This window comes from Panicum hallii, chromosome 4, assembly GCF_002211085.1.
Source record: "Panicum hallii strain FIL2 chromosome 4, PHallii_v3.1, whole genome shotgun sequence".
Lineage (NCBI taxonomy): Eukaryota > Viridiplantae > Streptophyta > Magnoliopsida > Poales > Poaceae > Panicum > Panicum hallii.
In genome coordinates, this window is record NC_038045.1 from 43,927,224 (window position 1) to 43,941,808 (window position 14,585).

The following is a 14,585-nucleotide window of genomic DNA, read 5'->3' on the forward strand; positions in this document are numbered from 1 at the left end:
TATTAAAAAATGATGATTGGTTGTGAATAGTCTATTTTAGCCTTTGCAAAAGGGTCCAAATGTCACTCTCTTTTCTCCCCTCCTCTTCCTCTCTCTACTCTAGTCGCCGCAACGCTCGCCGCCTCGCTGCAGCCCTGGTCCCTCTGCGGTGGCACCCGGCTCACTGCCGCAGCCCTGGTCGCCCCCGCTCGCCGCCTCGCCCGACGGTGCCTCCATCGTCCGGTAGGTGGACGCTGCTGCCACTTCCACCACCTCTCCACCTTCTGCCGGTAGTAGCGGCGGCGAGCCCGCACGGCTCGTCGCTTTCTCCCTCGCTGTTAACATCGATAGCGGCAAGGCACGCGCGCTGTGGGCGTACGATGCCTTCGCGGCGGCGTCGCCGGTTCAGCTGCGGCTACCGGTCCACCCACGCGGACCCCTTGCCGCCGCCACCTCCAGCCGCCCTACCACGCGCGTGGTGCGGCCCTGCGGGGGTAGGGGCGGCGCGGACCAGAGCTGCCGTAGGGGGCGTGGTGGCGCAGCACCGCGGGGGGCTGGGTGGCACAGACCCGCAGGGGGCAGGGGCGGCGCGATGATGTGGGCATGACACGTAGGAGGCAGGGGCGACAAGAGGAAGAAGAGGAGGTTGGGGTGGGGGTTGGGAAAAATAGAAACGAAGGTGTAAGTTGTGTAACCAATGGTAATGGTAGGCAAATAACTCTCAACTCCATGAGGAGGTGTGAAACTGGTGTTTTTGGAGCAGCTCTTGAGGTACTCCAAGAAAAATATGGATCTGACCCCTAGTTCCACGTTTTTTTTCTGGATCTGGAGTTCCTGGAGCTGGACGTGTTTGGCAGAATATTTTGTGAAATTCGTGGAGCTGAGCTCTCCCATACACGCTCTAACTTATTAGCTGGGCAAATCAAGCTATTAGCCTATTAGCTTGAATGGTTACAATAGATGCTTACATGCTCTATCTACTTATATTGCTGAACAGATTTTTGATCAATTTTGGTGCTACCGTGTTTAGAGCAACTCCAAGAGCCTAGCAAAATCTCACTCTCCATATTCCTATTTAGCTATCCATTTTGCCAAGATTTCCTCTATATTTCGGTACACTCCAACAGACTAGCCAAATTAGACTCTTCGTATACCTGACATGTGGGGCCTCTCCTTTAGATTTTTTTCATCCAGCCCTATCCTAACCTCTTCGTTTCCCTCTCTGCAGGTGGGGTCGGGCCAAGCCAACAAGGCCAACCGGCGGTCGCCGGCCGCCGCCGCCGGGGCCGGCACCACCGCGTAGAGGAGGAGAGCGCGAACCAGGTGGGGTCCTCAGTGGCGCAGGTGAGCGGCGGAGGTAGGGGCGCGTGTGGGGAATGGAGGCGGCGGCCTTGGCCGCCGGCGAGGAGCTGCGACGCCATGCTGTGGCGGGGCGGCGGAGGCCTGAGGGGGCGCGAAGCAGCTTGGGAAGGAAGGAGAGGCGCTCGGTGGCGGCGACGGAGCAGGTGCGCGACGGCGGGAGCGGAGGGACCAGCGGCGGTGTCAGCTAGGGGAGCGCGGGAGGGCGACAGAGGGAGGGAGCGCGGGGGGCGGGGTCAGGATTGCGAGGCGGATGGGCTCGGTATAGTTGCCGAGCGCGGCCGACGGGATAGCTAGCGGGATAGATTAGCGAGGAGGATACCGATGCTGTTGGATCCAGTTTTTGGTGGAGCTTCTCTTTTTTTAGCTAATTTATTAAGGATACAGAGAGATTTTTGAAGATGCTCTTAGTGGTATGGTAATATCTAAAGGCATTATTGGTTTCTTGTATTTAGGCTAGCCAGGCTCGCGAGATGATACAATGTCTGTTCGTTTGGTTGTGTGTAGTACCATCGTCTGGGCTTGGCCCACTGGGTGCAAAAGGCACCGCTCAGCCTGGCTGGCTTGATGCAACTCGCGTGCGAGAGAGCTGCCGAGTACGTGCAGGCGCGGACGTGCAGGAAGTTATAGATTTACCGCTTGTATACACGCCATCCTCTCCCTTAGTTACTCTCACCGCCATCGCATTCTCATTGGTGCTTCTCTCCGTTCTTGGTTGTACTCTCTATTGGTCGATGATTGCTTGATTTGTTTTCTCTAAGAGCATCTCCAGCAGACCGTCAATCCCATCTCCAATACCAAAAAAATATCATTTTAAAAAATACATGTGCTCCAGCGGACTAACAAACGCATCTCCAGTACCTAAATATTTTTGGCAATTGCTGAAAACTCATCCCCTCTCCCCTGCATGTAGGGGGTACCTCTCCCCTATCCACGATTATTTTGAGCGCCAAGCTTTTATTCTGCAAAGGTAAATCTTCTATCGGTAACTGATATGTGATTTCCCCTGATTTTTGTTGTTCCACATCCCTTTCCCTCATCAGATCTTGCAATTGGACGGAAATCTCCTTTGATTCCTTGGTGGTTACACCTAGATTTTCCGTTTCTCACTTTTTCTTCTCAAATTTGCACTGCAGGGATTGGATTCGTGTTCTTGCCTTGCCCCTAGGTAAATGGATTGTTCTTGCTGTCTGGATTTCGATTTGTGCTTGTTTCTTGTCTGTTTGTTGAGTTCGATAAAAAAATCGTGACGCTTTCTTGTGCAGATTTGCTCCCTCGTTAGGCTCCCCACTCCTGAATTTGTATTTTTGCTGTGGTGGTAGCAAAAAATCCTCTTCAAAAACAAAACAAAGAAAATCCTCTTCCCCTTCTCTGAATTTTGACTGTTCTGAGTGCATTCTCTCCTAGTAGATATAGAATAATTTTCGCATCTACTTTTATTTATGATATTTAGATTTTATCCTTCCATAACGTTGTTTGATCAAATTCTAACTGTGTTTGCAAATACTAGGAGATGGTCGAGGAGATTGCTGAGGTTGCTATAGGTGCCTAGGAAGAGAAATTGGCAAGGAAGATACTGTCATCACGACCATGGTGGTTTATGACCCCTCAGACTAAAAACTGTGCATAACATACTCTGCGATGCTTACACTATGGATGAACTAGTCAATTTCTAGCTTAATGTTCAATTTTTATTCATAATTATTCATTTTTTTCTTCCCAAGATGGTTTGATTTGTTTGAACTGAAACTGGGCAGCAACGAGTGGTGGAGGAGGTTACCAAAACATTTACATTTGTACATGCGGGTAACCAAACAAAGCGTCTTGATTTCTGAACGTGGTAGGCCTTATTTAGATGCACTCAAAATGTTATAATTTTTACACTCTCTCCATCACATCAATTTTGAGACCCATGCATGGAGCAGTAAATGTATGTAAAAAAAATAACTAATTGCACAGTTTAATTGTACATCATGAGACGAATCTTTTAAGCCTAGTTAGTCCATGATTAGATAAAATTTGTTAAATACAAACGAAAACGCTACAGTTCCAAATGTTATAAAATTTTGCAATCTAAACGGGGCGCTAGTAAGGAAACCAAACGGAGCAAGGAAGGAAAATGGGCACGGGCCCATTACTAAGGCCAGGATGTGACGGCAATGGGCTTATGCGAATAAACCCTAGAGCGAGAGATTTTGCAAGAATTCCCCACCCCGCCGCCAAGTGCTGCAGTGCTAGGCCGGCCCTGCCCCTAAACCCCGCCGCCGTCCTCCCCACCGCCATGCTTCTCCTCCCCCTATGCCCCGTCCCGCCACCCATCTCCCCGTCCCCATCCGCCGCCTCACCCGCAAACCCTCCCTCGCCGCCACCGCCGCCCGCCGCTCCCACTCGTCCTCATCGTCCGACGACGATTCACCGCTCGCCGCCGAGCTCTTCCCGGCCGCCGGCGCGCCCACCCTCCTCTCCGTCGCGCGCTCCCTCGCCGTCGCGTCCCCTCCCCCGTCCGTCGCCGCCGTCCTCGGCTTCCTCGGCCGCCTCCCCCACGACGCCTCCCCACACATCCTCCCCCATCTTGTCGCCGCCCTCGCCCGCTCGCCCCGCCCGATCCTCGCTCTGCGCCTCTTCCTCTCCCCGCCCACCCCCGCCGCCACCACCCACCACTCCTTCAATTCAGCGCTCGTCCGGTTCCCCCTCCCGCCTCACCTCCTCCCGGCCTTCTTCTCCCACTCCCTCCGCCGCTTCCCCGGACTCGCTCCCACTCTGCTCTCCTTCAACCTCCTCCTCAAGTGCATCTCTTCCTCTCTGGTCCCAAGGAACCCCGGCCTCTATCTTGCAACCGCGCTGCGAATCCTCCACGATGTCATTCCAGCGTGGAACCTTGCACCGGATAAGTTCACCTACTCGACCGTCGTGTCGGCTCTGGCCGATGCGGGGCAGGTGGAGGATGCGGTGGCGCTGGTTCATGAGATGGTGGTCGATGGGGTGGTGGCGGCCGAGGCTTTTAACCCCGTGCTGAGAGCAATGATGCGTTCAGGGGATGTCAATGGGGCAGCCAAATTGTTTCGGTTTATGCAGCTTAAAGGTTGCACACTGACAGCAGCGACATACAATGTGCTGCTGCATGGTTTGTTATTGTGCAATAAGGCGAGGGCAGCGATGGGCATCATGAGAAGAATGGAGAGTGAGGGAATTGCGCCAGGGTTAATGACGTACGGTGCAGTGGTGGATGGGTTGGTGAAATGTGGAAGAGCTGAGGATGCATGGAAAGTCGCTGAGGAAATGGGGAATAAGGGGCTTGCACCTAGTGAATTTGTGTTCTCGGCCGTGATCACCGGGTTTTGCAGGTCAGGGGAGGTTGACAGGGCATTGAGGGTGTGGGAGACAATGGTGGCAGCTACGGTAAGGCCAAACATTGTTCTGTATTCAGCAATGATTGATGGCCTGGCCAGGTGTGGGAGGATGACAGAAGCTGAAATGTTATTTGAAGAGATGGCTGATGCAAAATGTATACCAAATGTCATGACATATGGCTCAATGATTCGAGGTTATTTCCAGATTGGAGATTCATCGCGAGCTCTCTCTACCTGGGAGGAGATGATAAGGGCTGGCTGTGTGCCAAATGCCATTAGTTACAGCATATTGATCAGTGGGATGTGTAATGTAGGGAGATTAAAAGATGCTATGATGGTCTGGAAACACATGCTTGGCCGTGGCTGTGCACCTGATACAATAGCTTATACTTCAATGATCAAGGGGTTATGCATGTCTGGGATGGTTGACGGTGGTCTCCGTCTATTTAATGACATGCTGGCGAAGGGTGATGCCAAACCAGATGCCATCAGTTATAATGTTATGTTGGATGGGCTGATTCGCACAAATAACCTTCCTCGGGCAATGGACTTGCTTAATCAGATGCTTGATCAAAGGTGTGATCCAGATGCAGTAACATGCAACATTTTCTTGTGGGAGATTGGGGTTGCAGAGGGGAAAGGGAGACAATTCTTAGAGGGACTGGTCATGAGGCTATGCAACAGAGAAAGGTATAGGGCAGCTGGAGATGTTTTGATGGTGATGTTGGCTAAGTATATTGTGCCAGAGGCTGCCATTTGGTATACTATTGTGAGAGGAGTTTGTCAGTCTAAGAGAGTTCGGAAAGTGGTTGACAACTGTTGGGATGAGATTTGGAGGCCTTAAAGATTATTTATAATTTTTTATACACCGATTGGGCACATGCTTTGGAGCTCACATGCTGGAGTGCTTTTATACTCCATTTGTTGTAAGTTGTAGCACTAACTCATTCATTAACAACCATTTTTGTTACAATAAAGTGATTTTCATCGTTCACTGGGCTTGTTTCCTTCCCACACTTTGTATCTCTGAATTTTTGTGTCAATAGCTATGTATCACCGATACGCGATACGGATATGCCGATACTGGTGCGGCGATACGTGAGTTTGAAAAACGACACAGTGGTAGTATAGAGAGAGTATCGGAGTATCGAAGTATCGGATACGGGTACAGCTGGGTTAGTGAAGTATCGGTGATCATAGGTCAATAGTAGGGTGTCTTCTCAAAGACAATTGTTTTGCAGACCTGTATAAGTCTTACTTGTCCTAACAGCTTGTCTTACATGAATTTCTGGTATTGATTGCAAACTGTAATGCATGTTTTATCTAAAAGCCCTGATTATATTCTTTAGAAATTTAACATTGAGTTATTATCTTGACCTTGTATTTACCAAAAGGACCCTGGAAAATAAATGAACTAATTCTATTTGTAATCAGACTAATACCAACTTTTTCACTGACCCTACCATACGAATGCTAGGTGGAGCATCATCACCACCTCGCCTAGCACCTTGGCATTTTTGTGTCTAGAGTGATTTATGACTTAATCTAAGTGTGAAACTGAGATAAATTGGACATCAAGGAAGATGAATTATGGTCAAGGAACTCATGGATGCATGATAATGCCACATTGAAACACTGATCACTGTAGGATCTGATATCTCCTGAACAGTCCTCTTACAGATGTCTTTCAGTACGCTAGGAAATATGGTAGATTAAGCTCATTTTGACATGTAATAGGATGGAATGCGCAAATTATGTTATCAGACATGTTCATTCTTTCTTTTTGTTTCTAAGAGTTTGGATCTCTGGTGCTCAATTGATTACTGTTAGCAAGCTATCGATTAATTCTTCCCCTGGTCAATCAGCAGCTGCTGGAGCTAGTTAATGTAACTTTTTACTAAGCATTCTTATCATTGCCAAGTATTGTATCAATGATATTGCACTCATGCACAGTTTTTTTTCTCAGAGTGTCCCATTATTTCTGACATTTTCCTTCATGAATTGTGCATTCGAAAGCTGATGTGCTGATTTTTATTTGAGTTGAATATGCTAAAACAAAAGGTAAAGGAAGTGTTTCCAAGCTTGCCTTGCCATTCACCACATGTTTTAGATTCTACTTCCTACTTCGATGTTAAATCCTTCAGGTACCTTCTTGATTTTCTCTATCAATAATATATAACTTTTGCAATAGCGCATTAGACTGGTTTTAGTGTTAGGAGCATTGTGATTAATGTGATAATTCAAGAGATCTCACCACATTTGTACTGCCTAAGAACATATGCTGTAAACGCTAATGAATTTTAGAGTACCAGAAATTATAATTTATATGTTAACTTGGCTGAAAAAATGGTAGCTATGGTTTATGATGGTCAAGTAGATCAATTAGATCCTTCAGTTATAGAAGTCCAGATATACTTTCTCAGGGCTGTATGCATATTCTATGTGATGTGAAGAAAGCTAACAATAGTAAATACTTATGTGTATCATCTCACTTTTGCCATTGTTTCTGAACACCAAATATGATCCTGTCACTTCATGAAGAGATTTTGCGGTTCACTCCGGATAACAACATTCATGTTAAGTTATTCAACTTATACTAATCTTTTGCATTGTTTATAACGGAAATTGCCTTACATACCGCGCACCACCACATAAGTTAGATGCTATTGGGACGGCTCTATGCAAAGCTTTACTAGGCCTTGTGGATAATTATCAGATCAGAAGAACTCTATTATAATACATCTGATGGATGATAGATGTTTATGAGTACTAGTTATTGTATGAAATTATTAATAGTAACTTAGTTATTGTATTATGTCACTTCAGATCTCTGCTACATATACAATAGCTGATCTACTATTAATAATTATACATCAGCCAACTACCCAGTTGTTTTCAGATTGGTAGGATTTGGGAAAGAAAGATAACTAGCTGAGTACAGACAGGCAAAATTGCTGAATAGGAAGCCAAGCATAGCTTGATTGACAACTGGCATACCTTGCCCCATGTCACAAGACACAAATTTAGTGAAACTGTGATGGGACCATATGATCAAAGGCAACACAATGTTTTAACCTTCTGGAATCGTTATCTGGAAGGATAAATATGTTGTGAAATGAACAGAATAGTTGGATACTTATACTAGGAACACAACCCTTCGCAGTTCAGTAGCTGATGGGTTATCTTTATAGCCGAAATATGTTGGGTGAATTGTTGCATGTGAATTTTCATTTGCAAGGAGCATTTAGCCAACATGCATTGAAACAACTATATCTTCAATGATAACTCAAAATTAAGAATATTAGTTACCAGATGGCATGCCAACTTAGTTGGATCTTCTCGATTAGCCCTTGGCACCTAGAACTAAGCATTTAGTTTATCCACTTCTTTCTCCTGAGAACTTTAGATGACTCTGAAAATGCAGAAGAAATATTTTTTCCCTTTTGGTGCATATGTAAGCTAGTCAAATGCTACTCTGTTTTAGAATTTACCTTAATATCTGTATGTGTAAACAGTATGAAGATATACCAAGAACCTCTCCTTGTGATAAGGCTGCCTCCCAGCTGTGGGGCGGATCGAATCAGAGTTTCCTTGGGTAGCCACCGGCCTGTGCTTGGTGGAAAAAAAAGAGTAGCTTACATTGTTTGCATGGCATATTTAACTTGTGTGAGATACATGGAGAAGCATTGAGGTTAAGATGTATAGCTTTGCTTTAATGCGATCCTAACCAGAAGTTGTATTATATGTTAAGTGTTACCCTCTGAGCACCCTTGTTTTCTCTTTCGAGTTTCAAGCCTTTGAATATATGGGTTCCTATTTTGCACTGTGTAGATGCACTTCAGCTTGTATTTCAGCTCATTTCCTCATTGTTTGGTTCTGTAGCTCAATCTGTCAAGTATGCCATTCTATTATATATAAATCGTCAGATATCAGTTTCCGTTCTTTTTTACTGCTAAGGAATTGTATGCAGTAGGTTCTTTTCCAAAATGATGTACTGGTGGATAGTGAAGCATTCCATACATTGTTTTGCCCACTCTCTGAATCATTTTATCGCATACTTGGTCATGACAGTGAACATACAGCTCTGAAGTAATATGGTTGAAGCATATTATGGCATACTTGGATATGATACTTGCCTGAATTGACATACAGGCCTGTTGTATGCAGTGGAAGGAACCATTTACAAGATGCAGACGAGCAACTTCGCCAGTACTACTGACAACAATCTGGTGCATGGTCATGTTATGGCCCCTGTCAGCGGTACGCATCTGCCCATTATATCCGAAACAGATAAGTGGAAAGTTGCCTATTGAGAATTAGCAAGGCTTCCAGTGGCTTCTGGTCTTTGAAACTGGTTGCTGGCATGATTTATTGGACTGCAAGCATTCATTCCGTGGTGGCATGGCACCGTGGCAGTGTGGTGTTGAGAAGATATTGTATCTTTTGTTTGCGGTGTTCAGTACGTTAGACGCCTCACTTTCCTTTCTTTTTTTTTTATGTTGCAGCTCAATATCGCATTTGAAGATCCCGGCGCATGCTAAATGGCTCTGGATTTACGAAAAATGTAGGGGGGATATAGGGGGTGTTTGGATCAAGTCCAAAAGTTTAGTATAGTCTATCCAAATAGGAGTGTTAATGGGATGAGCTAGATTTTAGCTAACACTTTAAAACTTTAGCAAATGTAAAGTTTAGCACGCAACTTTAGCCCATCCAAACAGACAGACCGTACGGTCAACGTGGATGAAGCATCAAGCATGGACTAGTAGCGTGTGACGTCTTGCGTTTATTGACCGGAAAAAAAGAACGGGTGCCGCGACGTGTTAGGTACACTGCCTCGTCAAGGCATTTGTTTTGTGCAGCGCAGGAGCAATGTATGCTCCTATTCTGTAAAACATCACTGTATGTTTCTTAGACACTGAACTTTGGCTGCTAAAGCCAGCAAGTGCATCTGGGAGGAAGCCCTTAACTACTACTATTACATCTGCGAAAGCCTCTTGCAGGTGAAGCTGGCTGGGGCATCCGAAAGTATCCGAGTGCTTGAGAGTAGCCCGTACAGGGCGGTCGGCAGATCACAAGTCTACTACTCTACTGGCAGAAGTCATCTGAAGAAAGTCACCCAAGGAGCGAGCTTCATCAAACGAGCTAGTCTCAACGCGTTCGGCCAGTCCATTTGCCCGAACTCCAAGTGCTGTGAGACGGGGACCACGACACTGCAAGCTGACCCGCTTTCCTCCAACTGACGCTGTGTCGTTTCAACGGCAGTTAATAGGGTGCCGTGTCCGCAAGCAGATGACTAGCGTGCCATGGTCGTTGGAACCGAGCCGAAGCTGCAGGGACACCATTTGCCATTCGTGGGTGTGGCCCTGCTTCGCCTAGCATGCTAATTCCAGTCTCCCAGCACTTCCGTCTTCAGTCCGAATCGACCTCTGAACTATTCTATTTTTTTAGAAAAATAATAACGAACGGTACAACGATAACGAGATGTGCTTTTTTATTCAAAACCTAGTTTCAAAGAAAACAGTAGTGGAAATATAAAAGTGAGGACTGAATCGGAACAAAATTCATGGAGAAAGTATCGTTGCTGCTTCCCAAACCTCGACACTTCCTTCATGCTGCCTTGGGCTCAAGATAACTTGAAAGGAAAAACATGAAGGACACCACACAGCAAGTATCTTTCGTCCAATCTTTTAAATTATAGTACTTCTAGGAAAGCTAGATCAATGTGATTCAGGCTCTGTTTTCCCTTCCTAGAACCAGGCGGTCTGTTTCCATTCCCTGTCACCTGTTTCGTGCTCTGGAAGAAATTCAGAAGGAAGATCGCCTGAAAGAAGAGGACGTTGCACGTTGAAATCTTTGTTCGTAGAATGGTAGGTACAGATATATGTTAACTCGCGTCAGTATACTAAGTAGAGGAAATAAGGCAGGCATCCAACGTGGGCATAATGCGATGATGCGTCTGTTTCAGTGTTTGGTGAAGCGGATTCATAGGAATTCAGTTGCAGGTGGCTAATCTGCAGGAGCTAAGAAAAAACCCGCCGGTGGAGTTCGGTTGTTGACCTCGGATCGTGATCCTCTGTTAGCTGAAGAATTTTGACCTCAGCTAGTCATATTCTCTAGTTAATTCGTTTGAGAATGCATTCATTTGCTAATCTGACTTGACTTTAGACTTGATTGGCTTTGGACTGAAATCTCTATCTAATAAATCCACAAAGTTTCCATGTCTAATGCTTTTACTCAAAGTTTACGTGTTAGTTTAGTGGAAGCGTTATGGCACCTAAACTAGCTTGCACCACTAGAAAAACTTTCTAGCACCAGTACCGAGCATATGGCGTGTTTAGTACCTAGTACCGGTTGGGCTGACCGGTACCGCGCTCCCGGCACTGCTGAAGTTGAAATAAATTCGGAAGCCCCTAAAAAAATAGAGGCATCCACCATTTAGCATTCAGAGGGTCTGATTTAGGGTATATTGCTGAAGTTGCTGTAAAAGTAGGTCTATTTGTTCAATTTAAATTACCATTTTTAGTAATTCTTGGCATATGGAGTGATGGGAATAAATGAGAGCTGTTCATCGCGATAAATCAATGGCTAAGATTTAAAAGATACCGAGAGGTACCTACAAGGTACCAAATGTGTTAGGCCGGTACCGACATTATATTAATTTATTTTTTAATTCACGTACCAGATCTAGGTCAGCAATAGTCAAACAAAAATAGTATCAGATGGTACCGCCTGTTAACAAGCCTCGTATGTCACTATGAGTGACATACGGTGGTAAGCTATACTCACGTGCCAGTGGTAGCCTACCTACAATTTACGACAGGTGGATGGCTAGTTCAATACACGGAACACGACGTGGTAAAAGCAACTCATTTGGTTGTTGAAGCCTCATGGGCAGTTAAAAGATTTGGTCTATCCCTCAAAAAAAAGAAAAGAAAAAGAAAAGAGTCTCCTGCTTTCCTCTCCTTGTCCGGTAAGACGATTGGTCTCGCATGAGGCCATGATGCAAGAAGATTTTATAGAAAAAGGAAAAGTTTCTGGCCTATGCGATCGCACACAGCTAAGAAGATGATGCAAGGAGACCTGTTACTTTGCCCAAAAATAAGAGATCACCTCAGCAGCTCATCAGTGCCCATTCCAGACGTGGCTGTAAGCCTGTAACGCAAACGCTATACATCTTCGTCGTTTCTATGTTTGTTCGGTAATTTAACCAACATCGATTTTCCTCTTCTTTTCGTGGCAGCTGAGTCTTGCGAATGGTCTGCAACCCTATAAAAAACAACCAATGGTCGTCGTTTAGATCGCTCGGGCGACAGCTGCGACGATGTCAAGAGACGCAGTCAGGTAAGGAGCCATCATCCTCACAAAGATGAAAAAGAAAACCGAGTAACGAACCATCAGCCGCCGTGTACTAGTAGCCTGTGACGTGTACAGCAGATCTTGAGTGAAGAAACCAGGGGCAGCGATGTGTTAGGTACACTAGCAAAGCATGGGAGTAACGGTGTGCCCTGCACCTAACGCTGCGCCCTGCCGAAAATAAGTTGAGAGACATGGTGTGCAGCTGAAGCAGTGACGACGCATCATGAGGCATGGGTAAGTCAGCGGGCCATGCCGTGCCTTGACACACCGTGCCTGTATCTCGAGGCTTCTGTAATCAAAACTGGCATCCAAGGTCCAAGCTCAGCTGCCCACACAAATCTCGGATTGGCGGTCCCTTTCCTCAGGGAGGCCAATAACGTTTGAGGTGTGAAGTTGCAACGGTCATCCAAAAACAGAAGTCCTGCCCACAAGTCTCAGAATGGTAAGACCTTTAAAGTTCATTTTACTTGGGTTCTTGGACACTTCCTTTCGTTTCTGTAAAACTCTTTGTATACTAGCTAGTTCATTTTTCTCATAGTTTTATATAGTCACCTAGTTCCCTGTCTCCTTAAAAAAGTTGCATTCTGTCTTCTGCCCCTGGTAGGCAAATGATATGATATCTCATCTATTTCGGGACTAGTTTACTAGTTTTGGTTTATCCTCCTCCGGGAGATGGTGAAGCATGTCAGGACACATTGTTTCTTTGTCCTTTATTCCAGTTTCACCACGTTTGGGCTTTGATAGTATGCAACATTATTTAATTTCCGGAAGTGACACGCCACATGCCTCCATTCCTATATGTCTCTTTTTCTTGGTATAGTTTGTGAGATTCAGCCGCCTCAATTTCCTTTTTCTATGTTGCATTGCAGCTCAACCTTTCATACGAACTGCAGCAGGGTTGCAAAAGTCAGGATTCTTAAATAGCTTAGATGCCGAGTGATCAGTCAAAGTGATGAACCATGAACTAGTAGCCTGTGATGTGTGCATCTCTTGACTGAAGGTACCAGGAGCAGCGACGTGTTAGGTATGCCGCCGTGTACAGAGAGGCGTCAGGCTCTTCTTGACCCAGCCGGTGGCCTGTGATGGGCAGAATCAGCGCTGGTGGCTACTCAACTAGTATTAGTATTTGGTAAAACATTCAGTCAAACCTTTTAATTCTCTTGATTAGCGACATCAACAAGTACATGCCAACACTCTCACTCTCAGCCGAACACGCTGAACATGCATGCTTGTAAAAGTCTACATGTATGTTTAAACATGAATTTTCCTCGTATCGTTTCTCCATCTATTCTCCATCATAGCAGGAAAGATCGCCGGAAAGACCATGCATGACGCTGCACTTGGGAATCTTTGCAGTACGTTGGTAGGTTCGCACAGCGTTAGGATGATTCAGATTCATCATCGTGCGCATGCACCAAACTCGCAATGATGCACGTGTTTGGCACCTAATTAACCTAATCAGCGCCTGTGGAGTTCGGCGATTGACCGTCAGTGTTATCCTCCCCGTTCATGCGAGGAATTTTGACTTGAAATCGGACAACCTACTCTCTGGATTGTTGCTTAGTGCATCATTCGACTTGACTGGATTGGGGGGTTGTTCTGACTGAAACCGTTCGACCTACTAGACCAGCGAATTTTCCACGTCGGATTCTGGAACGCAAAATTCACGTGATATTTATCACTGGTAAGTCGGCGAGCAACGAGAGCAATCAGTGTCTCAGTTTTTGAAGTCGTTGTCTTAGAAGCAGTTCAGCTTAGTTTAGTTGGCGATTTTATCATTTGCAGTTCTCATTCTCATTCGGAACGGAAAAAAACTACTGGTAAAATTATGTAGAAATTCACAGATGCAAAAGAGAAGCAAATCAATTGCAGTAACTGCATTTTGTATCTAAGAAAATATAGCAAGATCTCACCTAGATATAAATATATATGTAGATATATAATAAAAATTATATATCTAAAAAAATCCAAAACGACTAATAATTTAGGATAGAGGGAGTACGTCCAAGATCCAAACAAGACGCGAGTTAGTTGAAGCCTTCCTCAACAATTAAAAGATCTGGTCTTCTCTTCCTCTAGGGTGAAACGATTTGGTCTGCTCCTTTTGCTAGGGCAAAACGATCGGGTCCATGCTGATGATGCCACGAGTACTTTTGTAATTTCCATGTCTCCGGTACGAAGAGGAAAGCCACGGCACTCCGCGGGGGGGTGGGGGTGTCAGAATTCAGAAAAAGGCCACCAGGTGCCTTGTGGTGGGTAAACACCTTACCACTTCGACGCCTTCTTGTTGGTGGAAAGAGCCAACCCCACGCGTCAAAACTGATCCTGACGTACGGTGACAAGGACGAGAGGAGCTAATGCTGGGCGTGCGTTTTCTGGTACGAGCTCACTGCGCGCTGCCGATCTCGCTGGAGGTCGGGGTCAGATCACCCCTCCACCGCCGTTGCGGCTCAAGAAGATATTATTTATATATATATATAGCAAATATAGTAAAGCACCTTCGCTCGCCAAGCGAAGCACCGGCGGTCGTTTTGTCAAAAC

At 45.7% G+C, this 14,585-nt stretch overlaps 1 protein-coding gene and 1 pseudogene across 1 annotated transcript; both read left to right on the forward strand.

Moving 5' to 3' along the window:
• Positions 1–1,355: 1,355 nt before the first annotated feature.
• On the forward strand, positions 1,356–4,755 carry LOC112890517 (annotated as a pseudogene).
• On the forward strand, positions 4,495–9,928 carry LOC112890518 (pentatricopeptide repeat-containing protein At4g20090-like). Its single transcript, XM_025957398.1, has 3 exons — positions 4,495–4,882; positions 5,003–5,187; positions 9,689–9,928. The coding sequence occupies exons 1-3, from the start codon at positions 4,495–4,497 to the stop codon at positions 9,926–9,928; spliced, it is 813 nt and encodes a 270-aa protein (XP_025813183.1).
• The last annotated feature ends 4,657 nt before the right edge of the window (positions 9,929–14,585 follow it).